The sequence below is a fragment of the Triturus cristatus genome, chromosome 11, assembly GCF_964204655.1.
Source record: "Triturus cristatus chromosome 11, aTriCri1.1, whole genome shotgun sequence".
In the NCBI taxonomy this organism is placed as follows: Eukaryota; Metazoa; Chordata; class Amphibia; order Caudata; family Salamandridae; genus Triturus; species Triturus cristatus.
In genome coordinates, this window is record NC_140594.1 from 1,050,276,997 (window position 1) to 1,050,302,099 (window position 25,103).

The following is a 25,103-nucleotide window of genomic DNA, read 5'->3' on the forward strand; positions in this document are numbered from 1 at the left end:
TAATATACAACCTCGAAACACAACACTCTGAAGAAATGTTATGCTAGCCCCAATAAACTGACAACTGTGGAAAGAAAACATATACTGAACTTGTTTACTTACCCATCATCATCAGTAACATACAGCCTCTCTGGCTTCTCTTCTCCTCCCTCCATGTTGTCAGTATCAGTCATGTTTACTTGGTCAGAGGATGTTTCAAATCCATCCTTTTCAAGGGCCAATTCCTGGTTCATAGGACCCTTGCCTTCTGTGCTGAACTCTACTACATGGAGTACATTATTGACATCTGTTTTGTATTTGAAAGAGGCTGAAGATGTGGGGCTGTGCCCCAGCACACCAGGGGCTCCAGAAAGAAGGGTCTTGCATGGATGTGGGCTTACTCCAAAACCCAATCACAGGGCTCCTCATCACAGTTATCAACAGGGACCAAGAGCCACGTCAGACTTTCTCCAATGGCTCTTCCGCATCCTGTTGGCGAGCTTCCATTTCAATCTGCCCTTCCCAGGAATCCTTCTGACAACGAGCCAACTGGAAGGAACAATGGGACAGGTTTATGATATTTACACTCAATGTAGTGTAGCAGGCAAAGTTGTCGCACTGCATTGCGAGAAAGGGTGAAAGCGTAACTGCACCATATCTAGTAGGATATGGGGCTGTTTGTCTCCCCTTGCACTGGCACACTTAAGGCTGTCTTACGCCAACGCACACACCCTTACACCATAGCCCAAAGGTTTGTGCGTGATTTCAAGCATAGGTTTTGTACTGGAAGGGCAACCTTCCAATACAAAATACTGTGCTTTGACATAGTTTGCCACTTTTCTCTTCATAGGATTTGTGTTGTAAGGTGCAGCACAATTACAGGTAAATATATTATGGGAAAAGAAACTTTTTCTAAAACTTTACACCTGCCTCAAGAAGGCATTAACTGATTGGCGCAAATTCCTACCTAACAATGTTAGTAGATAGGGATTTACGGCAAACCCATGGGGGGTTGCATAGGAACATCCCATTGATGCAAATTAGCACACAGCACAACTATATGTTACTTTATGGCTACTTCAGGATATGTTTTGGAAGTGAATCCCAATACAACACTTTCAGCTGGGTTTGCATCACTTTTGTGACGCAAATCCGGTTCAAAGTGTTAGTAAATGTCCCCCTATATTTCATTCAGAGAAGCGTATTCTGGTTATGTTATATTGTCTTGAGTGTTAGTTCCTGTGTCGTGTGTGGTCAGACAGCCATACGTATTACAAGATAATAAGGGTTGTCAACCCCAGTGCACAGCGATTGCGCTGCTTCGCCAAATTGTAGCGACATCTTTCCAAGTTGATTGGGCACAGTCACCCGCACTGATCCCCAGCAAGGGAGCCAGTCTCTCAGAAAGTGAGCAGGAGAGCATCAGTTTCTGCCAAAGTCACAACTGCCAGACTGATATAATAGCCAAGCAAAAATGGTTGGCAAGAGGATGGAGATGATGCCTACCTTTCAGGGGCATGCTGGTGGTGCAGGAGGCAGGCAATGATTGCAAGAGTAACTGGACAAAGAAGATCAAGGTAGGTTATGATGTGTGTCTTGCATTAATTGGCAGTGCTTATTTAACACTTTCATACCATTGTTGTGCCATTTCAAAACACTGTAAATAGGAGGATGTTACCCCAATTAAATGGTACTTACTTTATAGACTTTAGAAGTATGAAAGGCTTAGTTAGCTGTGCCTGGTTTCCAGCTTGTGAATGTCAGGCCATATACCGAGGTGGCAAAAGCAAATACCTCATTGAAGCATCTTAGCAGCTAATATGACGCTATTTAATGTGACACACTTAAGTTTCAAACAGAGTTCTCACGTTTTGCTTTGTTGGGTATGAGAAGCTGAGCCAGTGCAGGGTTTTTCGTACCATTCTGGTGCTTATATTTGTCCCAGTATACAGTGAAATATTCATGTAGGGCTTATAGAAACTTGAGAGGTCTGTGTACACCTGGAACAATCACCTGGGACATAAATATCTATCTGCACTTCATATTATAAAGCATTACTTCTGTTGAATCAGTGCTTTAAATGGGCAGCTACTGTACAGTAATGAGTACATGCACTTCATTAATTTGAGAGGGAGAGTACCTGCACTTCTCAGCACTGCTGCAAAACATTTAAATGGGCAGGCAGTGTTCGGTACAGAGTACCTGCACTTCATTAATTTGAAAGGGAGAGTACCTGCACTTCTCAGCACTGCTGCAAGACATTTAAATGGGCAGGCAGTGTTCGGTACAGAGTACCTGCACTTCATTAATTTGAATGGGAGAGTACCTACACTTCTCAGCACTGCTGCAAGACATTTAAATGGGCAGGCAGTGTTCGGTACAGAGTACCTGCACTTCATTAATTTGAATGGGAGAGTACCTGCACTTCTCAGCACTGCTGCCAAACATTTAAATGGGCAGGCAGTGTTCGGTACTGAGTACCTGCACTTCATTAATTTGAAAGGGAGAGTACCTGCACTTCTCAGCACTGCTACAAAACATGTACATGGGAGAGTAGCAGCACTTCTCAAGAGCAAACAGGGTATTCTAAATAGTGAGTACCTGCTCTTCTGTATTCCAATATGAAGCATTGTGCGGAATGCCTAGTACTGATTATTTATTTTAGAGCTATGAACTAACTCAAAGGCTCTAGAAACGACTCCATAAATAGTGGAAATGATTCTCCACTGTTCTCCAGCAGCTTTACTATATCAGTCTTGAGAAAAACATATTTATCGGGCACTGGGAGTTAGGGAACTTGATCTTATCACGGTTCATGGGGGTAGGTTCATCAGACTCTGAGTTGACCTTATTGGGGGTTTTGTAACTTCTACGTTGATACCTTCAAGGCAGTCAAGACATTTTGCATTAAAGTGGGCTTTATTCTCTTCCTGTGAGGGTCAAAGGTCACAAGGTGCTACTGCTTACCAATCTGGCAAAGGAACGCTGGTGCTACTTTGTACAATTTATACAGGTGTTTAATGAAGTGTTGAGCGGTCCAATTGAGTGGGAAAGGAATAGTGTGTGTTCGCAGAGGGGGCAAGTGACAGGCACAGAATAAACTCATGCAAATCAGGCCTTGGGAAATCTACTCGCCCACTCACTATAGCGAGTCAGATTGTATCAGGGTGAGCTATTTTGGGGGCCTACTGGCACCTTCTGGTGAGCTGACAATGTACAGGTGTTTTGTTCTCCCAGCAAGTGAATGAGCAATAAAGATGCCTTTAAATATTGTTTTTATCTTGTGACATTTGCTCTGCTTGAGACAGAGGTCAAATGTCAGCTTAAGTCTTCTCACAATCAGTGTTTGTCTGTGATTGCAAAGTTAGAGGACTTTGTAATGTGAACTGTCTGACAATCATGCTGTACAAAGAGGATGAAAGAGGCTGTAGGTTTGTTTTTAACACACAACCTTTAAATAGCTTGTGAATGAGTTGTACAAAACTTTTTTAAATATATTTCAGTAGTTAGGAAAGCACATTTTTTGTACCTCTGTGTGATGAAAAAAGATTTTAATAGGATGAAAACAAAACAGAGCAATTCAATTCAAAAAGACTTTATTGCGATTATTCATCTTAAAAGACAGATCAGTCAGTATATTAAAATTAGATACAACCACATATATACCATACCAAGACCTAAGACTGGTTTACAAGTTTCTCAGTAAGGTTTAAAAATAAATAAATAAATAAATACCTATATTTACATATTAAAACAGTTCCTAATACAAGATTAAATATATCCCACGCACAAGACTTTGAGCACATCATAAAAAACCCATAAAAATACATAATTTCACGTAGTTCGTTCAATACCCCAAGGGAAACTATCTTAGCTATTTGGGCCCCCCATTTTTCATCCGCAACACCCATGCCCAACTCAGGAACTTAGCTACTCCTATTACTGCAATCTCATTATAGCCAGATTTCAGCAGCCTCTTAGCGGCCATCGCAGAGCTGGTTCCTAAAGACCGACATGCTGGTTTTAGCCACAAGCTACGAGGTTTGTGATAGACCGGACATACAAATAAGAGATGGTCAATATCTTCAGTATGATCCGGGCAAAATCACCACTTATCACCAATTCCTAGTTGCCACTTACAAGTAAACTTCCGGAGTGGCAATGACCCAACTCTGAATTGGTGGTAAAGCTTGCGGTCTGATGGCTTTGATATAAGGTCCCAATAGCTTTCCAGGCAGGGTTCATCTTTTAGATCTAAAAAATCTCTAGACAGGATGGGGCTAGTGACAGAGGAGAACTTCCTTATTTTAATTATCTCCCAATATGCTGCTCGATAGGATTCTTTGGTAGGAAATTCCACCGATTCAGGGCTCTCCCAAAGTTCCCTCATCCCCATGTCAATAAGGAGAGATTTTATACCAATCAGCCATGGAATCCTATGCAGGCGATCCAATCCCCTTACTTCGGACAAAGCCCTAGCAAAGAGATGAAGCTCTGGAGTAATCCAGAGACGCCTCCAAAAGGCCAACGGCCTATAACGGGCAGTATCCTCAATACTATGACAGCCTAAGTCAAACAGCAGTGGAGTACGGGGGGACGATTGGGGCAGGCCCACAACCGATCTCATAAATTTATTCTGGGCTGTGGACAATTGGGTCAGGTTACAAAACCCCCAGATTTCAGCACCATATAAAATAGCGGGAATAATTTTAGTCGTGTAAATTTTGAGCACTGGAGCTATTGGCTTAGTTAATGATAGCCTGTGTTCCTTGGTCAATGCTCCCGCTAATTGAGTGTGTTTCAATGCGAGGATCTTAACTTGGGGATCCCAGCTCAACCAGAACACTTTACTTGGGCATGTGTAAATGATAAATATTTCCATTGAAACCCAATTTCCAAAAATTTGTTTCTATATGCTAAATACTTTCTCAGTAAAACTGAATGTTAGTAAGACACTTATGGCTGTTTCATTGGAAAATGTGCTGTTTGTATATCACAGTGTGCTATCACATCATGCTTTAGTAATATATTTAGTACAAGTTTGTTTTTAAACATTAACTGGGAAACATTTCTGCCCCGCCCTGATGACAATGCTATTAAGAATGTATGATGTTACCACCCATACATTTACAACGCATGCCATTACAATGCAGTATTTACATCGCAACATCCTTTACAAAGCATACATTTACATCGCATGCCATTACACCGAATTTTTAAAACTACATTTACAACGCATTCCATTACATCACATTATACCATTACAAAGCATACCATTACATTGCATTTAAGGTAAGTGTTGGATAGGGGTAAATATTACTATTCTAACTCCAGGGGGTGCAACAGTAGGGTAAGTATTGGACAGTGTAGGGGTAAAAATTACTATTCTAACTCCAGGGGGTGCAACAGTAGGGTAATGGTTGGATAGTGTAGGGATACTATGCGTTGTAATGGTATGCGTTGTAATGACATGCGATGTAATGCCTGCGTTGTAGTGACATGCGTTGTAGTGTCATGCGTTGTAGTGACATGCAATGTAATGGCTGCATTGTAGTGACATGCGTTCTAAAGGATGTTGCGATGTAATGACTGCGTTGTAAATGTAGTGTGATGTAATGACTGCGTTGTAAAGGTTGTTTCCCTGCTATTAATGACCTAAGATGCAAGCCAGGGGTCATGTGTACCCTATATGTAGGCTTGGTTCTTATTAAACATGGAGCAAAAGTTTAGTCTATAAAATCAAATAAAAGAGTTTTTTGTACAGCAAAATGCTGAACGTGCATATTAGAAGGTGCTCTCATTTGTAATAATGAAGAAAAACAGCTCTGTGAAATAAAATCTTTGCCTAGGTGAACATAATTTGAGACCAGTTTACAAGTCAAGTACATTACAGTTAGGTCAAGTAGATTATTTATGTCACTAGACCTGCTGGGCTGGTAAAATGTTTATGATTTTTCGAGGCCTGCAACTGACATGCAGAAATTAAAGGAACCAATGTAGAGTTACTCTTCAACATGTCATCTGCCTAGAACCGGTGCGGCATTTGCAACCCCACAACTGATAATTCATTCACAAATAAGTATGTTCATCCACTTTTCATTTAGGCATGCTTATGCTAGGCCCATACCTCACAGCCGAAGCCAACTGAAATGAAAGATGTATAGAGGTCAAAAGATGAACTAATTTGGTTTCCCAAGTAGAAACCACTAAGCTAATTTACGTTTTAAGAAAGAAAAAAATGGATTAGCACAATAATGAACTACAATCCCAGATAGTGACGGACTGGCCGTAGCGGGCACTGGGCATTTTCCCAGTGGGCCGGAAGGGTGAGGGCCGGTTTGGACCAGTGAGGGCCATTATTGTTATTAGAGGCCGGTTTTGCAACAGTGCTGCAAAATCGGCCTCCTGTTACAAGAGCGCAGGAGCAGTGTTTCCCACCAGCACCCCCTGCCCTCCCTACAAACCCCCCTCTCCCAGAGCCGTTCCAACGTAATTGCCAGGGCGGGTATGCTTTTCCAGTCTGGCCCTGATCCTAGACGTCGACCACTTAAGCTCTTGAGTGACAGGGGGACCAAGAAGGCCATTATATTTCGCATAATTCTCTCCATGATCTGTTCCCAATATTTTCATTGATTACATTTCATTTTATCAAGTTAATTTTGGCAGCAATGGAGTTTTACACGTTAGTAGAGTTGTTCAACCTCCCAAAGAAACTTCTTTCAATACACCCCTATAACGGGAGGTCCATGTATGCGCGTTCTTTTTTCTTTAATGTTAATACGTTAAAATACTTTATGGGAAAAAGCATTCCTGAACGGCAGCAAACTCTCACAGGTGCAACTCATTAGTTCTTTGCAAAGCCTGCACTTGGCAGGGAAAGGTGTGCCAGCACAAAGGATATCTTTTTAAACGTACCCTTCTTATGCAGCAGACTTTATAATAGGAGGGTGGGGCTGAAAGGGGTTATTATTGTGCCGAAGACCTTAGAGTAGGGGTCTCAACCTTTTCTATCATGACAGCTACTTCTGATCAGTGAAAATAGTACAGAGCTGCTAATGGTTTTGACCATTGGTATAATAGTGACCACGTCAGTTCCAATCACGATAGTCACCAAACCTTGCGGGATTACTAGAAGTGACCAACCAGATGTTTGTCATAATATTGAGTGACAAAATAATATTGTTGTGCCAAAATATCAGATCCACAATATTGACTAATACAGTGTTATGAAATTACATATACACATATATAATATGTGTGTGTGCGCGTGTGTGTATATATATATCTATATATGTATATGTATGTGTGTGTGTGTGTATATATATATATATATATATATAGTGTATATATATATATATATCTATATTCACTTAAAAAACCATAGGTTTCACACATGTTATAGTTAGCTGGACATTTCACTCGTAAAAAACCAATGAGATTCCCCCATTATAGTTAGTGCAGGCAACTATAACTCACGCGACCGCAATCCTCTGCTGATGACGTCAGATATTACATCACTGTATTTAGACACTTATTTACCCGTCTTCTTCCATTAATCTTTAGCTATACATATATAACAAATATTTATTTTTCATAAAGACACATATGTCATCAGTGATGTAATATCTGACGTCATCAGCAGATGATTGCGGTCGCGTGAGTTATAGTTGCCTGCACTAACTATAACGGGGGAATTTCATTGGTTCTTCACCGTTCTTCACCGTGCGCGCAGCGCTTCGCGCACCGAGCACCCACGGTTCGCCGTGCGCGCACCTCGCGATTTTAAAAAAAAATAAAAATAGTTTTTTTCGCACTTGGGGGTCCTTCTGTAACCCCCTGACCAAGGCTAGGGGGTCAGGAACTGTCCACTCTGCCCCCTGTTCACGTTCTCCACCTTTTTTTTTCACCCCCTCAGACTGCGAGAGACAAAATGGCGGCCGACACTTCCTGGTTTCGACCGATTAGAATGTTTACCGACATCTAACAACCAATCAGAATTGCGCTCGCGCACGGCAGGGTGCGCGCACAGTGCGCGCACGGTGCGCACGTATAGATATTGATATGCTTTTAAATGCTATTTTCTCAGGAAATACTGAACAGATTTACACCAGACCTGCAAAAGGCACTTCCTTGACCTTATGGCTACCTCTCTGCCAAATTTCACGTAATTCTGTTCAGCCGTTTAGGGCTGTAGCTGCGACTAAAGGTCCTATGGAAAAATGCATGGGGAAAACGCGTTTTGGGACCCCCCCTTTTTCTCGGCCCCCGCTTGACGAATCACCCCGAGACTTTCAGGGTAGGAGCTGAACGGAGTGCCCCATTAGTTTTGAAAATTTCGCGAGGATTCGTCAACCGGCGCCAAAGTTATTCAAAATAGAATTTTGAGATTTCCTATGGAAACTAGGTTGTAACTATAACTATCTACTGGCGACCGCCAGTAGATAATATGTATATGTATGTGTGTGTGTGTGTATATATATAGTGATTCGTTGAAGCCACACCAATGGAGTGTAAGATTGTTTAAATTAGTTGGAAGCTAGCAGAATTATCGGATGGTTTTTGGCACTGAAGAAGGTGAAATACCGAAATGCATTTGCTACAATAAACCACTTTAAAGATCCCGAGAGTGCTCTGTGTGTTTTGAAGCTGTTGTGGAACAAGACGGAGTCACCTACCGTGACGGAAGCACCCGCTGAAGTGTTCGGCCACCTGGTGAAGGTGGGTTTTGGAATATATATATATATATATATATATATATATATATATATATATATATATATATATATATATATATATGTATATATATATATATATATATATATATATGTATATATATATATATATATATATTCACTGAAAAAACCATAGGTTTCACACACGTTATACTTAGGAATTAGCATTTAAAAAACCTTGCAAATTCACTGAAAAAACCATAGGTTTCACACATGTTATAGTTAGCTGTACATTTCACTCGTAAAAAACCAATGAAATTCCGCGTTATAGTTAGATCAGGTAACTATAACTTGCGCGCCCACAATAAACTGCTGATGACGTCACATATTACATCACTCATGACATGGTCAGTGACATCACTCATCACATCAATGATGACATCTGAAATTACACATTGTGGATTGCGGTCGCGCAAGTTATAGTTACCTGATCTAACTATAACGTGGAATTTCATTGGTTTTTTATGAGTGAAATGTACAGCTAACTATAACATGTGTGAAACCTATGGTTTTTTCAGTGAATTTGTACGGTTTTTTAAATGCAAATTTTTTTTTGAGATTTTTTGTAAACCTATGTATAAAATAATATATGTACTATATCCTGCATTATTGAAAGGTTTTTTTTTTTATGCATTTTTTTCCGTGCGCGTACGGTAAGCTGACGCTACGCGCTCCGTATGTCATAAGTACGGTGCGCTTACGTGATAGGATACGCGTACGGTAAGCTGACGCTACGCGCTCCGCACGTCATAAGTACAGCGCGCTTACGTGATACGTACGTGACGTACGCGTACACGCGGAAGCAACGTCGCGGTTACGCAGGGGCGTGTAATGCGCATGCGCGAGTGCGTCTTACGTACGCGCTCCGTAAGCGCTCCGTAAGCGTCACGTTCGCGCATGCGTACTTTTTTCCGAGCGCGTACCGTAAGCTTACGGAGCGCGCACGGTAGGTCATGTGATCCACAAAGAACACTTTTCATTGGTTGAAACTACTTTCAGTTCCAGAAACTTCCCACACCACACCCATTCCCCTCATTACTGCTTGAGATCCCTTAGGAGAAGGAGCTGAATTGACATTGAGATACAATGGCAGAACAGTAGACCTCTTCTGAGAGTGAGGCTAGCAGCACCACCATCATCAAGAGAAGGAGGAAACAGAAGAATTCTTTTGTATGGGAGTATTTTACTTTTCCAGAGTGTGGTAAATTTAAATTACCTAGACTTAATTTATGCGGTAAAATTCAATAAGAATAACTCAGTAAAAATAAGAGGCAGAATCCGTGGTATTTGAGGTTATAAAAGGGAATTTATTCCTTACAAAGGAATGATGGTTCGAACCAGGCAATCGAGTTCCGTCACCACTAAGGTTCGGGAAGGGATAGGCAATACATTATTGACAGGTTATCATATTTATAGTAAAATGCATTACAGTAAAGACATATGCAGAAGGCGTTACAGCTGAGAAGAGAGATAAGAATACACATATGTAATGAAAAAGGCGTTACAATAGGCGTGCATAAAGGCATGTACTAGAAACGTCATTATGATGATGACACAAGTGGGTGGATCCATAAGAGAATCCTGCAATGTCAGCAGAAATACATGGCAGAGATGCGCACGCAGCCGCATGACGTGTGATTGACGTGTAACTAGAGGGTGAAGGGGACTTGACATTTAGCCCTACATGAGGAGACAGAAGTCTGGGATGTCAGGACAACCTAATCCCAAATCGTATCTAATATCTTGTGTTTAAGGAACTATATTATCTGGAAGGAAAGGTCTTTCGGACAGAGCCTATTCTATACTGACTGCTAGTGCGTGTACAAGCGTCTAAGTGTCTACATGAGATGCGAGGGGGCATGGGCCTACCATGGTAACGAAAGTCATGAATTACTTGCACGGAGACAGTAAGGCCGGGCCCTTTGCTCTGCAGCTGGAGGGATGTTTACCTAAGCTACTAGACAGGAATGCATTTCTCGAGGAGCGGAGCAGATAACTTGAAGGTTGAATACAGTTTTTGGCAGGCAACAGGCCGGGCTAGGCACCGTTAGCCGCGCAGGAAGTAAAACAAAGTTCATGGATACAGATACAGGTCCAGGCTGGAGCATTCAGAGTCAGAAGCAGGAAAAGCTCGATGGCAGAATTCAGGGCCTACCTTGCCAGAGCTGGAAAACGTGAAAAGTATACCATATAAAGACGGTGGCAAGGCATACTTAGGAACGGAATATCTGACCCATTCATGGCAGATCTGAAAGATGACATATTAACGTTGGACACAATTGTATTTGCGTCTTCATAGCTTGAAGTGGAGGGAACATACATGTACTTGTAGCATGTACATGGAGCCGTTGGGGTCTAGATAGGGGACACAATTGACCATAAAAATTCATATTTCCTCATTCCCTCCTTGTCCCCTACGGACCCATCATGAAATATCGATCCTCAGGAATCCATCAATCTGTTCATGTAACATCATTTGCTCTTCTTTCTTCTTCCGGAATTTTGAATGAGAACTTGAACGTGGAATACACGATGTGGCACACAGGCCGCAAATCGCTGGTCCACATTGTAGACACAGGCAACAACTGAATACTATGAGAAGGCCAATACCTAGGAAGGATAGGACTTTCCATCCCCAGGCTGACAACACGCTCCAGAACCAACCGGACCATGTCCAGGTGCCTGCATTCTGATGGATCTGGTTTGCAATCTTGTGAAGACGAGTTATGGCTTTATATACGGATGGCGCGTTTTCTGGAATGAAAACACAGCAACTTGATCCGATGACCCTACAGGCTCCGCCCCTATCTGATAGGATGACGTCAAGGACAAGACGATTTTGGAGAACAACAATCCGCATCGCAGACTGCTCCTCTGTTAAGTTGCCTAGGGCGGAAGTAGTTTCATTCACTACTACTTCAAGGGTTCTGGTTAATCTACGTATCAGTTTACTATTTGAGACAACACCTATGTAAGGAAAGAGACCTTTATTGAAGTCTGTATATTGTTCCCATGCTGTTTCAGTGTAGTCAACAATCGGGATATCTCTCTGGGGTCTATGGTGTACTAGATTGGTATTTCTATGATAATCAGGAGGGGCTAGGAAAACAGGTGGCAGAAGGAATGCAATGTAACAGGTACCATCCCAATCTAGAGGTAAACGTATATATGCGGTATGACCACATATGAAGTAGGAATGACGGGAAGCTCTAAATGTAGACTTGCCTTTATCACTGAATTCGATCACAGTAGTACATTTACTATGACCCAGGTGTACTGAACCATTCTTTCTTACACATAATTCACCTTTGACTGGTAATACTGACATAGCAGGCAAGACTAGTGCAGCTTCAGATTCAACATTCAGAATCATGACGTTAAGTGTAAAATTACCTAATCCATATACTTCATTTTCTAGGTCAGTTCCTGTTCTTTTGGGAAGTCCCTCCTTGTTAGGGTAACAGGCTTTAAGCAAAACTAAGTTCAGGTTTCCCCATACCCAGTTGCTCTGGTAAACTACAGTGTTTGAATCTAAAGAGTTAATCAAACTAAACCATGCTCCACAGGAACCATTGTGTGTGAACGGGTATGGAAAGAGAGGCAGAACTCCTTTGTATTTCTGATAGGGAGGGAGTCGGACACATATCCAACAATTTGTAGCATTGCTGGTCTGATGGGAATGATGTAACATACTAATGAATGTGTTGTTGCGCAGCGCAAATCTATAGGACAACTCATGTGGAGGTAATTCACTAAAAGAATGTTCGGCAGTAACATTGTAAGCAGAATGAGCACGCTTGAAAATAGGATAGTACATGTGCAACAGTATACTTGCAGCAATAATAAAAAGACTTAGAAAAAACATAATCAACAATGTCACTATACAGTGACTATGAAGTGTTTTACAATATGCACGTTTCTTGAGCTGTTTCTGTCTATTTCTCTCTCTAATTCGGTCTAGAGGATACATGTCAGAGACTAATTCAACCGATTCACCTTGGAGAGGACTTAAACAATCGAATTGTCTGACTTGCTAGACCTTAGTTTCAGTTTATAGTCTTGAGATTCGGTCTTTTCAACCAGGGGGAGTTTTGAATCAGTCTGTGGAAGGGGGCAGGGCTGAGAGTTCAAATCAGATGGTAGTCCATGAAATTTCTTGATATGGCTCGAGTGTAACCAACCCTTGCGACCCTCGACCTTCACTGCTGTCCTCGTGGTTAGAAGTACCAGCTTTGGTGTTTGCCAACGAGGCTCCAACGGGCTCCTCCTGTCGAAATTTCTGATGAAAACAAAGTTTCCAGGAACCACTTCATGGGGCTTCACCTCGGTGTTGTCGGGAAATGCTGCAGCTACCTGTGAACGGCAAGATTGTAGTGCAGACATCAAGGAAGCAAGGTAATCTGTCAGCATATTACAATCAACATCAGTGATTTTACGAGGTATAGGCGTCCCCCACATATTTGGTGGCCTACCGAAGACCACCTAGTACGGGGATAGCCCTGTGCGAGAATGTGCTACCATTCTCATGTAAAAGAGTGCAACTGGTAAGGCTATTATCCAGTCGACGCCTTTCTCTCTACAGACTTTGGAAAGTCGAATTTTCAGGGTCTGATTATGACGTTCCACGAGACCTGCTGCCTCGGGATGTCGGACACAGTGGAATTTCCATTGATAGCCTAACAAGAGTGAAATGTGTTTCATTAGCTCGGATGAGAACGGCTGGCCATTATCTGAGTACACGATACGGGGCAAACCATACCGTGGGAAGAATTCACGAACTAACTGTTTGGCAGTAGTCGGGGCAGTGTAATCTGAGACAGGATATGCCTCTGTCCAACGGGAAAGAGCGCATACAACTACGAGGACATATTTGAATCCTCGACATCGTTCCATCTGGATATAATCCATCTGGAGGACTTCAAAAGGGTGATCGGGAGGTTGAAATCCACCCTGCTCTACAGGTACGCCTTTACCTGGGTTGAACTGACAACAAATCATACAAGTTCGGACTTTCTGTTTGGCGGCAGCTCGTAAGTGTTTATTGAACCAAATGTGTTGAATACTGTCTAACATAGCTTTCTCTCCGAGATGTGCTGGACTATGTATTGTGTTAATGATAACTTGAACCATTGAGTCGGGGAGAAACCATATAGATTTTCCCTTCGTCATCCATCCCTGATCTGTTTGGATCCCTCCTAATTCAGTCCATTTCTTTATTTCCTCTGGTGTAGCATGTGTCTGTATGTCAATTACATCAAGGGCGGGATCCCTAACTGTCATGCAGTGTGTCGGGACTATTGTCTTTGTCAAATCAGTTGCATGATTCCGATTCTGGGCTGTCTGTTTAGCTGTTCGGTCTGCTAGATCGTTACCCTGGGAAATAATATCGGTGACTTTTGTATGGGCCTTACACTTCATGATAGATATCGAAGTAGGTAGATGTATTGCATCTAACAGAGCTTGAATGAGGGGACCGTGTTGAATGTTGGCACCGTGAGAAGTCAAATAACCTCTCTCTCGCCAAAGGACGCCGAAGTCGTGTACAACTCCGAATGCATAACGTGAATCTGTGTATATGTTGACTCTTTTATTTTTGGCTTGAATACAGGCTTGTGTCAGAGCAATAAGCTCTGCTGCTTGAGCTGATAATGTGTCAATACAATTTGTTTCAATGACTTCGGTGTCTGTCGTGACTGCATAAGCGGCCACTAACTCTCCTGTACTTGTTCTCATACATGAACCATCTACATAAAATGTGAGGTCTGGGTCTGGTAATGGGATGTCTGTCAAGTCTTGTCTGGGTTTTGTCGTAATAGTAATGACTTCAATACAATCATGTGCCAGTGGGTCTGTTCCACTTAATGGCAAAAGTGTGGCAGGATTTAATGTACTACAACGTCTGATTTCTATGTGTGGCTGAAACAATGTTAGTTCGTAACCTGTCAGTCGTGCTATAGTCAAGTGTTGTGTTTGTGTCCGGTTCAAGAGAACCTCTACTGCGTGTGGTACTTGTACTGTCAATTGATGTCCTAATACTATGGAGTCACTTTGTCTGATCGCTAGAGCTGTCGCTGCGACTGATTTCAGGCACGCAGGAAGAGCCTGAGCTACGGGATCTAATGTGCTAGAAAAGTAAGCACATGGTTTGCGTGATCCTGCTTGTTCCTGAGTGAGTACTGACAAGGCAGTACCTTCACGTTCTGTAACAAAGAGTGTAAAAGGCTTACTGTAACATGGTGTTGCTAAAACAGGTGCTTGGCATAAAGTTTTCTTTAAATCTTCAAAAGCTTGTGTATGTTCTGGAGTCCAAGGGAGGACAGTCGTTGTCGCTGCCTCCTGGGTTGTCAACTGAATGAGTGGTTTTGCTAGAAATGCGTACTGGGGAATCCACTGCCTACAGTACGAAGTGAGGCCTATGAAGGCCCGTACCTCCTTTTGTGTCTTGGGTGGTGGCATGTTTACAATTAACTGGACGCGGTCAGGTGTGAGCTGTCTCCCCCCCTTGGACAGCAAGTGCCCTAGGTACACAACTTGCTGGGCACAGAATTGCAGCTTCGAAGGGGACACCTTGTGCCCCTTGTCGGCCAGAAAATGTAAAACCGTCAGTGATGCTTTTTCACATTCGGGTTCGCTTCGGGCGGTGATCAGCAGATCATCGACATACTGAAGCAGTGCAGTGTTAACTGGCATGTGGATACTGTCAAGTTGTCTTTTCAGTGCTTGGCTGTAGATGCTAGGACTTTCTGTAAATCCTTGAGGTGCGCGTGCGAATTTAAAACTTCGTCCATTTAAACTAAATCCGAACAAATATTGGCTTTCCGGATCGATTGGGACGCTGAAGAAGGCGTTCTTGAGGTCAATTACAGTAAAGAACGTTGCTTCTGAATCAATAGCTGTCAGTAATGAAGAGATATCTGGGACCACGGGATATTGTGGTACAATGCATTTATTCAATTCGCGCAGATCAATAACTAATCGATATACTGGGGGTGCTTTTGGATCAGTTCGTTTAAGAATCAGAATGATCGGAGAATTACATACATTGGAGTCGGTTTCCACAACCACTCCTTGTGCAATGAGCTCGTCAATGATTTGCAGTAAAGCCACTACAGCATCTGGAGGTAACTTGTATTGTCGCATTCGTGGTAATACCACTCCTGCTTTGAGTGTGACTCGATATGGTGTAATGTGCATACAACCTACATCAGTGGGGCCTTGCGCCCATAAATGTGCAGGTAGATTCTGTAACCGGTGATCCATGTCTCTTGACACGTAGTGACCTTTAAAGTCACGCAAAAATAGTTGTACTCCGTCCGGAGAACAACATATTACAGCTCCTAGAGCTTTCAATGTTTTTATACCTAACAAGTTTTCTGGGCATGATTTTGTAAGCAATAGATCTGTAGTCCGTGTCAATGGACCAACTGTAAGTGCAAGCGGTTGTGATACTTCGTTAATAGTAGGCTTTCCTGAGAAACCAAGGGAAATATTTTGTGAGCCTGAGAGGGGTGCCCCTGGGACTTCGTCGTGACTTATAGTTGTTCTGCTTGCCCCTGTATCAAGTAAAAACTTTCTGTCTTTCCCTAATACTTGACTCTGTACATAAGGACCCTCTTGATTTACAGGAACCTCAATAAGGGGTAAGCCAACTTCCCTCTCTAGGCTATTTCATGTGTAGCGCTGATAATCTGGATAGTCATTTTGTGCATACTGGTACATCTGTTGTGTCGTGTTTTGTGTTGCGGCAATAGGCTGTGACTGTGGTACCACTACGGTCTGTTGTGCAGCTTGCATAGGCTGTACATTCTGAGGTGCTTGTTGTTGGATCTGATCCTGTCTAGGCGGACGTGGTCTCTCCTTGGTTTTACCCGTAGAGATATTATGTTTCAGAACTGCACAATCGTTTATATAATGACCTGGCTGTTTACAGTAGTTGCATGTCCCTTTAACGGGAACCGCTGAATTACTGGACTGTGTCGCACCCTTTTTATGACCGTCAGCTGGAACTGACTGAGCGACGAGCATTTTCATTTCATACGTCTTTGTTCATGTTCTTGTTCTTCTCTAATTCTATTCTGGTGATACTGTAACATTTGTAACATTTGTGAAGGAGTGTTAGCTTGCCAAGTGCTCTCAACTTTCAATACTCTGTTTTTAACCTGTGGCAGGGAATTCTCGACTAGTTTTGTTACAAAAAGATGTGGATATGAATCGCTACTTGCTTTCAGGCCGCTATTAATACCAAAACATTTTTCAAATCGGGAATAAAAATCGCTAGTGTCTTCATCGGGTTTCTGTTTGCAAGCTGAGATTGCTCCCCAGTCTTCCTTTTTCGTAGTTAATAAACGTGGCAATACTTGTACTAATAATCCTGGCAATGCTTTTGTTTTGTCCCCAAGCCCTACGCCTGCAGTTCGGGCATTTTCTTCGTTTTCTAATGCGGTCCAATCAATCTTTTGGTCTCCCACTTCCCACTCTTTTTCTTTGAGTTTCTCGTAAATACCGGCAGGCAATAATACTTTCAATATTTTCATAATGTCAGGATAGGTATAATCACCCATGAGTAACATGTCCTTTAGTTCACGGTGAAAACCTGCTGGATCTTTGTCATGGCTGGGCACTAATTTTTTCATTTCCAATAGTTCTATTTTAGTTATGGGCGTGTACACGAACACGCGTCTAAACGTATTATCATCATTCCTGACTGGGTGTACTTCGCGTAAGGGATTCTGTCTGTCTATGTAATACGTTTTTCTTTCCATGGAGGGAGCTGGATCATGTTCAGGACACAAAAAGGCACTATATCTATGTCGGTATTCTAGAATTACTTTAATTAGATCGGTACCTAGACCTCTCCATGAGTAGTTCTATCAGTATATCAGGTAGGGGACCAGGATCGGAGTGTTGGCCTTTATATAATATAAGGAGATGTTGTATCATGTATTTACTAGCTAAACACTGTTCATCTGGGGTGAGATTCAGAAACGTGTGTGCTAGCGCATCATCACGGTATTTTTCAGAGCTGTCAGCCCATTGTACTGCTGACCTGGCTAATTCTTGTTCATCCATAGAATCGAGCACATGGTACCCCCTTCGTTCTCGAAGTAATTTATCAGTAGCCTGGAATAAGTGTTCAGGGGTCCTTGGATTTGAGATAGCTGTTTGAAAAATTCTGTTACATTCTGGACGTATCGGACGCATTGTATTATTAAAAGATCTTCCTTTTCCTACATAAGCTATCGTTTGTCTAGCTGGTAATTCTAATTGTCCTGTGTTCATTTCTGACTGTTCCTCCTCCTCTTCCTCTGATTCAGTTTTATCTGCTTCTAATCTTCTTTCATGTATTCGTTCTACTTCTTTTCTGATCTTTCGGTGCATGACTTCTATATTCTTCTGTTTATCATGTTTTCCGTCTGCTATATTCTGACCCCATCTGGTAAGTACTTGCATTTCCTCCGGATCTACCTCAGGCCTATCTCTGTTTCTGATCAAGCAGTTTATGAAAAAGCGTAACAATAATTTTTGCATGTCCACCTTCTGGTATTCCATGGCCTCGCCAATACTTTCAGGACCTTGCCCCGTTTGGACAAAGCGATATATTTTGTCTAGATGTTCAACCATTCCTGGTAATGTCATTAAATAGTTTGCGACTCGTCGTAAACGTACTGAAGATAGCAACATTCTGTCGTGTTTACCTGGCACTGGATCATATCTACAATCTGTAAGAGGCTCATTTAATATATTGTCATTAGCTCTTTGGGGTGTACGTTGATGCTAAATCCCTATAAGTCAATCTAGATGCTGGCGGTGGCGTGGAAAAACCTCCTGTCGCACCTCCTGAGGTGCCAAGTCCAAAAGGATTTGTTGGGTGTATGGTAGAGAGTGTAGATGCAGGAAGGACTGTAGAAACAGGTGGAACGGTTTGAACGTGAGGAGGGGTTTGTTGCTGCAGAGGTGGGTGCAGCTGATCTTGGGGTTGAGCGTCGTTAACAGGTGGTGTGCGTGGCTGCGCACCATTAGCATATTCGGGGGCTGCATCATCTAAATAGGAAGAAAGGAAAATGTCCTTTGCGGTCTTGGGATGTACTTTAATCGGGAGTAATGGAGGTGGCAGATCTTTTGGTACCTCCAGGGTGGCCTTAGGCAAACCCTCGGCCAGAAGAGGATACATACCATTCATAAGAGTGTTTCGTTGTCCGTCTACTTGTTCTGTTTTTACTCGGATACCTTCGTCAATTAATATGTTTTCTCGGGCTCTTTCTGAATCTTCCCTACTTTTCTCTTCTTTTCTGAGCGCTTTCTCTGTGCGTCTATGCGATTCTTTACGCCATAATTCAATGGCATCTTTCTGTGACTGTCTGGCTTTCTTTTTCCATAATACTTCTTCTACTCTCATGATGCAATCTGCATCCCATGTTCCAGCAACGGGCCATCTCTGACTCTCTGCTAAATCCTTGGTGTAGTCCACCCATAGATCAAGATATAATACGGCATCTAGGCCATGTTTATGGTACATAAAGTACCCTGGAGTGTCCCTAGGTGGAATAGGAACAGCTTCCTCGAGTATCCCTTTTCTAGTTTTTATCTGTCTTAATTTTGAAAATAACGGCATCTTGAACCTTGCTACTTAATTCTTACTCGGTCTTGAACACAATAATTACAATAAACACAATAATGAAGATCGAACAATCACTCATACCACGACATTTAAAACATATCAAAACATTTTAGAACGAACAATAATAATTAGAATAAAACTAGTCAACTGCATAATACTAAATATACTGGATGTACTGCTAAACAGTACAGATACACTGCTGAAACAGTGCAGACCAGGTCTGTGTACCCAAACCCGTCTTGACCGGCACAAACTAATGTGCACGTCTAGATGCGTCCCCAGCAACGGTACTCACCGGGAAGCACGGAACGGAAGGCCTCGGAAGTCTGGACTGGACTAGACCAAACTGGACTGGACTCGACTCGTGACTTAGATACTTCGGAACCTCGGAATCTGGTGGGCCTCTGTATACCTCGGATCTTGCTCTCTCAGCTAGGCTCTGGTCGGGATTCTCCGCACTCCTCACCGCCTCGTCTGGGTGTTGATCGCAGCCTCAGTCGCCCCCGTTGGCCTGAGGGAGATACAGGAAATCCTGCGGGTACGCGTAATTGTCCGTCCGGCTGTGGCAGGAGACCGGGTCTGCAACGCACCTCCGGCGCGTGGGGTGTGAGAGGTGTCCCTGTTCGGGCGCCAATTATGTGGTAAATTTAAATTACCTAGACTTAATTTATGCGGTAAAATTCAATAAGAATAACTCAGTAAAAATAAGAGGCAGAATCCGTGGTATTTGAGGTTATAAAAGGGAATTTATTCCTTACAAAGGAATGATGGTTCGAACCAGGCAATCGAGTTCCGTCACCACTAAGGTTCGGGAAGGGATAGGCAATACATTATTGACAGGTTATCATATTTATAGTAAAATGCATTACAGTAAAGACATATGCAGAAGGCGTTACAGCTGAGAAGAGAGATAAGAATACACATATGTAATGAAAAAGGCGTTACAATAGGCGTGCATAAAGGCATGTACTAGAAACGTCATTATGATGATGACACAAGTGGGTGGATCCATAAGAGAATCCTGCAATGTCAGCAGAAATACATGGCAGAGATGCGCACGCAGCCGCATGACGTGTGATTGACGTGTAACTAGAGGGTGAAGGGGACTTGACATTTAGCCCTACATGAGGAGACAGAAGTCTGGGATGTCAGGACAACCTAATCCCAAATCGTATCTAATATCTTGTGTTTAACCCCTTCCATGCTCATGACGGAACGGTTCCGTCATGAGCATCGGTTGAGCTGTGCTCATGACGGAACCGTTCCGTCATGGCCCCGCCCGCGCTCGAACCCTTCAGCACCGCGGAGGAATCCGCGCAGCGCTGAAGGGGTTAAGGAACTATATTATCTGGAAGGAAAGGTCTTTCGGACAGAGCCTATTCTATACTGACTGCTAGTGCGTGTACAAGCGTCTAAGTGTCTACATGAGATGCGAGGGGGCATGGGCCTACCATGGTAACGAAAGTCATGAATTACTTGCACGGAGACAGTAAGGCCGGGCCCTTTGCTCTGCAGCTGGAGGGATGTTTACCTAAGCTACTAGACAGGAATGCATTTCTCGAGGAGCGGAGCAGATAACTTGAAGGTTGAATACAGTTTTTGGCAGGCAACAGGCCAGGCTAGGCACCGTTAGCCGCACAGGAAGTAAAACAAAGTTCATGGATACAGATACAGGTCCAGGCTGGAGCATTCAGAGTCAGAAGCAGGAAAAGCTCGATGGCAGAATTCAGGGCCTACCTTGCCAGAGCTGGAAAACGTGAAAAGTATACCATATAAAGACGGTGGCAAGGCATACTTAGGAACGGAATATCTGACCCATTCATGGCAGATCTGAAAGATGACATATTAACGTTGGACACAATTGTATTTGCGTCTTCATAGCTTGAAGTGGAGGGAACATACATGTACTTGTAGCATGTACATGGAGCCGTTGGGGTCTAGATAGGGGACACAATTGACCATAAAAATTCATATTTCCTCAAGAGGGGGAGAAAAAGGTCAATGCTCCATTGGTCACTTGCACACTTTGTGACCGTGTTTTATCTAGAGAAAATCCAAGGAAGAAGTATTCCTTTGGAAATCACTCTATGATGAGACACCTTAGGGATAGACATCCCAGGACCTTTGCTCGACATACTGGAGAAAACTCTTCAGTAAGTCACCAGAGCCCAACCTCAGAAGCTCAGCCGAGTACATCATCGGCAGCTCAGCTGAGCCCTTCCTCTGAGGTGGGAGCATCACCTTCTTCTGCTCCTCTGGACGTTAACCCTCGATTTGGGAGGGTTGTAATGAGGTGTATAACGTGTTCTGGTCTTATTGTTTTTGGGGAGACCAGTGTTCCCCTTATTAACAATAAGATAGACCAGCACGTTTGTAGACGCTCATAATATTCCCATTCTTTCTTTCCTCCATCCCTGTATGAACCCAACGGCTCTTTTAAGAGCCAACCTTACCTCACAATTTTTTATTTTTTTTTAAGCTTTCCTTTTTGAAAATTGTTTTTTGCCGTGCGCGCACGGTACGCGTAATTACGCGAAGTTCGCGGAATTTTCCCTCACGGAATTTCTCCGTTTACGCCGTGCGCGTACGCTACGCGCATTCGGCGATTTTTTGAAAAAAAAATTTACACTAATTTTTTGCCCTTGGGGGTCCTTCTGAGACCCCCTGACAAAGGCTAGGGGGTCAGGAACTGTCCAGCCTGCCCTCTTTTCACGTTATCCACCTTTGTTTTTCACCCCCTCAGACTGCGAGAGACAAAATGGCGGCCGACACTTCCTGATTTCGACCGATTCGAATGTTTACTTTGATCTAACAACCAATCAGAATCGCGCTCGCGCACGGCACCGTGCGCGTACGGTAAGCTTACCGTAAGCGCACGGAGCGCGCCCACAGATATATATATTGATTTAAATGCTATTTTCTCAGGAAATACTGAACAGATTTACACAAGACCTGCAAAAGGCACATCCCTGACCTGAGGGCTACCTCTCTGCCAAATTTCACATAATTCTGTTCAGCCGTTCGGGCTGTAGCTCGGACTAAAGGTCCTATGGAAAAATGCATGGGGAAAACGCGTTTTGGGACCCCCCTTTTTTCTCAGCCCCCGCTTGACGAATCCCCCCGAAACTTTCAGGGTAGGAGCGGAGCGTAGCGCCCCATTAGTTTTGAAAAATTCGCGAGGATTCGTCAACCGGCGCCAAAGTTATTCCAAATAGAATGTTGCGGATTTCCTATGGAAACACGGTCCTAACTATAACTATCTACTGGCGACCGCCAGTAGATAATATATATATATATATATATATATATATATATATATATATATATCTATCATCCCACAGCGTTCTCCTCCCAAACTACCATTCATCAGCACACAGATTTCTCAGCAGCTAGGTATCGTGAAGTTCAATTTTACTAAGTGGTAACCAATTTTCTTCCTTCATGATCTTGTGGTTGGCAATATTCTTGATACAATATTATGCAATTATGATATTTAAAACCCAATATTGTAGTGGAGCAACAACCACTTCAAAGCATAAGACATGGTTACTAACAGCAATGTCAGGAAAGGTTTATCAGTATAAAACGTCTCCATCTGACTAATAAAATAACAGCCATGGCAGAAAAATCCCACTGGACAGAACTAAATATTAACAGTTGTAAATCTACTCAGCTCAGTTTGAACTATCTTTCAAAGAGCAGCTTCAAACATATTTTAGGTTTTGAATCATTTAATTTGCAAGCGGCAGCATAACATTTTCTGAAAATACATATCTGATAGAGACATCTAGCTGCAGATTCCTTACCTTTTAATGTCCCAGGCGTCAGACTGGATCTAGAAGATATATACGTGAGCAGTACCCCTGCGTACCGTTAGTTGGCGTCGGTCCGTGTAGTCCACCCTGAAAGTGACGTCTGCGTCACCTATATAGGCTCCACCTAGCATACTTGAAGTCAGTTATTTTCTTTCCGCACCAGTTAGAGTTGATTCATAGACAGACCTAACCCTACTGTCACTTTGTGACAGACTTTTTTTGACGTTTTGTCGGATTCTTTCTTGAGGACATATTCCTCCTGGTGTGTTAAAGATGATGTTTTACAGGAAGACAGGTTTTATAGGGACACACCACTCACTCCTCTCACCATGCACTCACCAGTCACTCTTGCCGCTCGTCCTGCACGACATACAGGCACACCCCTCACACTGCATTTTCACCTCTCACACCACCCTGCAATCACTCATCTCACTCTGCACGCACTACTCTCACCCGACACTCACTTGGGCCCTCCCCTCAAGCTGCATTTATGCAGCTCACCTGAACATTGGGAACATTTTCACTGTACACTCGCACCACTCATGCTGCACTCACTCTCACTATTCACTATCACGCAGCACTTACATGAGCATACCTCCTACTCTGCACATATAAAAAATTACACAACTCTCATGAATATACACATATTTCTACAAAAGCACCCACAGAATACCTGCTCTTTCCGTAGTACTAGACGCCTACTTAATTCTATCTTCAACAACGGGGCTGATGCAAGAGGGGAGAGTGGACTGAGAATGTGGGGTGGTACATGGAGGTAGATTGGGCTGAGGCTGTGGGGTATGGTGCTGGATTGAGGATCATGTGAAACCTTCAGCTATTCCTGGCTTTCCATTCACCACAATGCATTATTCCGGGACACATCGTTTTTTTTTTTATATTGTAGGTTGGGTCTCAAAAAATCCAAAATGAAAAGTGTTACTGGATGAAATCCATGGTTACCAAAGAAGTCAAGCATTTCATAAGATTGGTTGGTTGCTGTGATATTACATGTTAGAATGTGGATTCATTCATTTCCAGTACTGTAACTGCTTGATCCACACACAAGCCCCGTACAGCTATTTTAAGGAAGTGCAGTTTTCATTCACATCATACTTGAAACAAGCATTGAAAAGGCAATATATTATTCTTTTTTGAATAGAGAATATGTTTTTATTAAGCTGCACTAAAAGCCAAACGCAAAATATTGATGGCCAGAATGCTGCACAATGTCAAACATTCACCCCAGAACAGAGATCTGGACCTAAATCCATTGTTGTTTTGCTCCCCATGCCATTCCAGATCAGACCCAGCCATATGCAAATCAGTCTTGACCCTGTTCCCTTATGGGAACAGTTCAGCCCAAACTGCCAGGCCAGGTCCTCCTTTGACTGGAAACAAGCATCCTGGGACCGGTTTTGGGGCATTACCCCTCATCAGCCAGACTAACTCGACTCCAGTGGCATGGCGAGCACGGGACCCACATCTGGGCATACCCATCCCACATGGGGTGACAAACGCAAAAAAAGAACATCTGTGTGCCTTTTGCTTTCTCGTCCTAAATGTGCCGGGTATGCCCAGACGTGGGTCCAGGGCTCACTGTGTCACTGGATTCAAACTAGCCTGGCTGATGAGGGGTGATGCCCCGAAACCGGTCTCAGGATGCTTGTTTCCGGTCCAGGGAGGACCTGGCTTGACAGTTTGGGCTGGTCTGTTCCCATGCGGCTAATGGTCAAGACTGATTTGCATGTGACTGGGTCTAAACTGGGGTGGCATGGTGAGCAAAAGAATGATGGATTTAACCCAGATCTATTGACTGTGGTGAATGTTTTACTTGCTCTGCATTCCCTCCATCATCTGTGTGTCTTTTTGTTTTCTCGCCCTAAGTGTGCCGGGTATGCCCAGACGTGGATCCCCGGCTCAGAAACCGGTCCCAGGATGTTTGTTTCCAGTCCAGGGAGG

General features: G+C 43.1%; 1 protein-coding gene across 1 annotated transcript in view; it reads right to left on the bottom strand.

Moving 5' to 3' along the window:
* Window positions 1-25,103, bottom strand: part of LOC146785959 (uncharacterized) — a 59,349-nt gene that overhangs the window by 26,714 nt on the left and 7,532 nt on the right. The window contains exon 2 of the mRNA XM_085635342.1: window positions 103-528. Coding sequence (XP_085491468.1) covers window positions 103-233 — 131 coding nt within the window. The 5' untranslated portion in view covers window positions 234-528. The remainder of the gene's footprint in view (window positions 1-102; window positions 529-25,103) is intronic.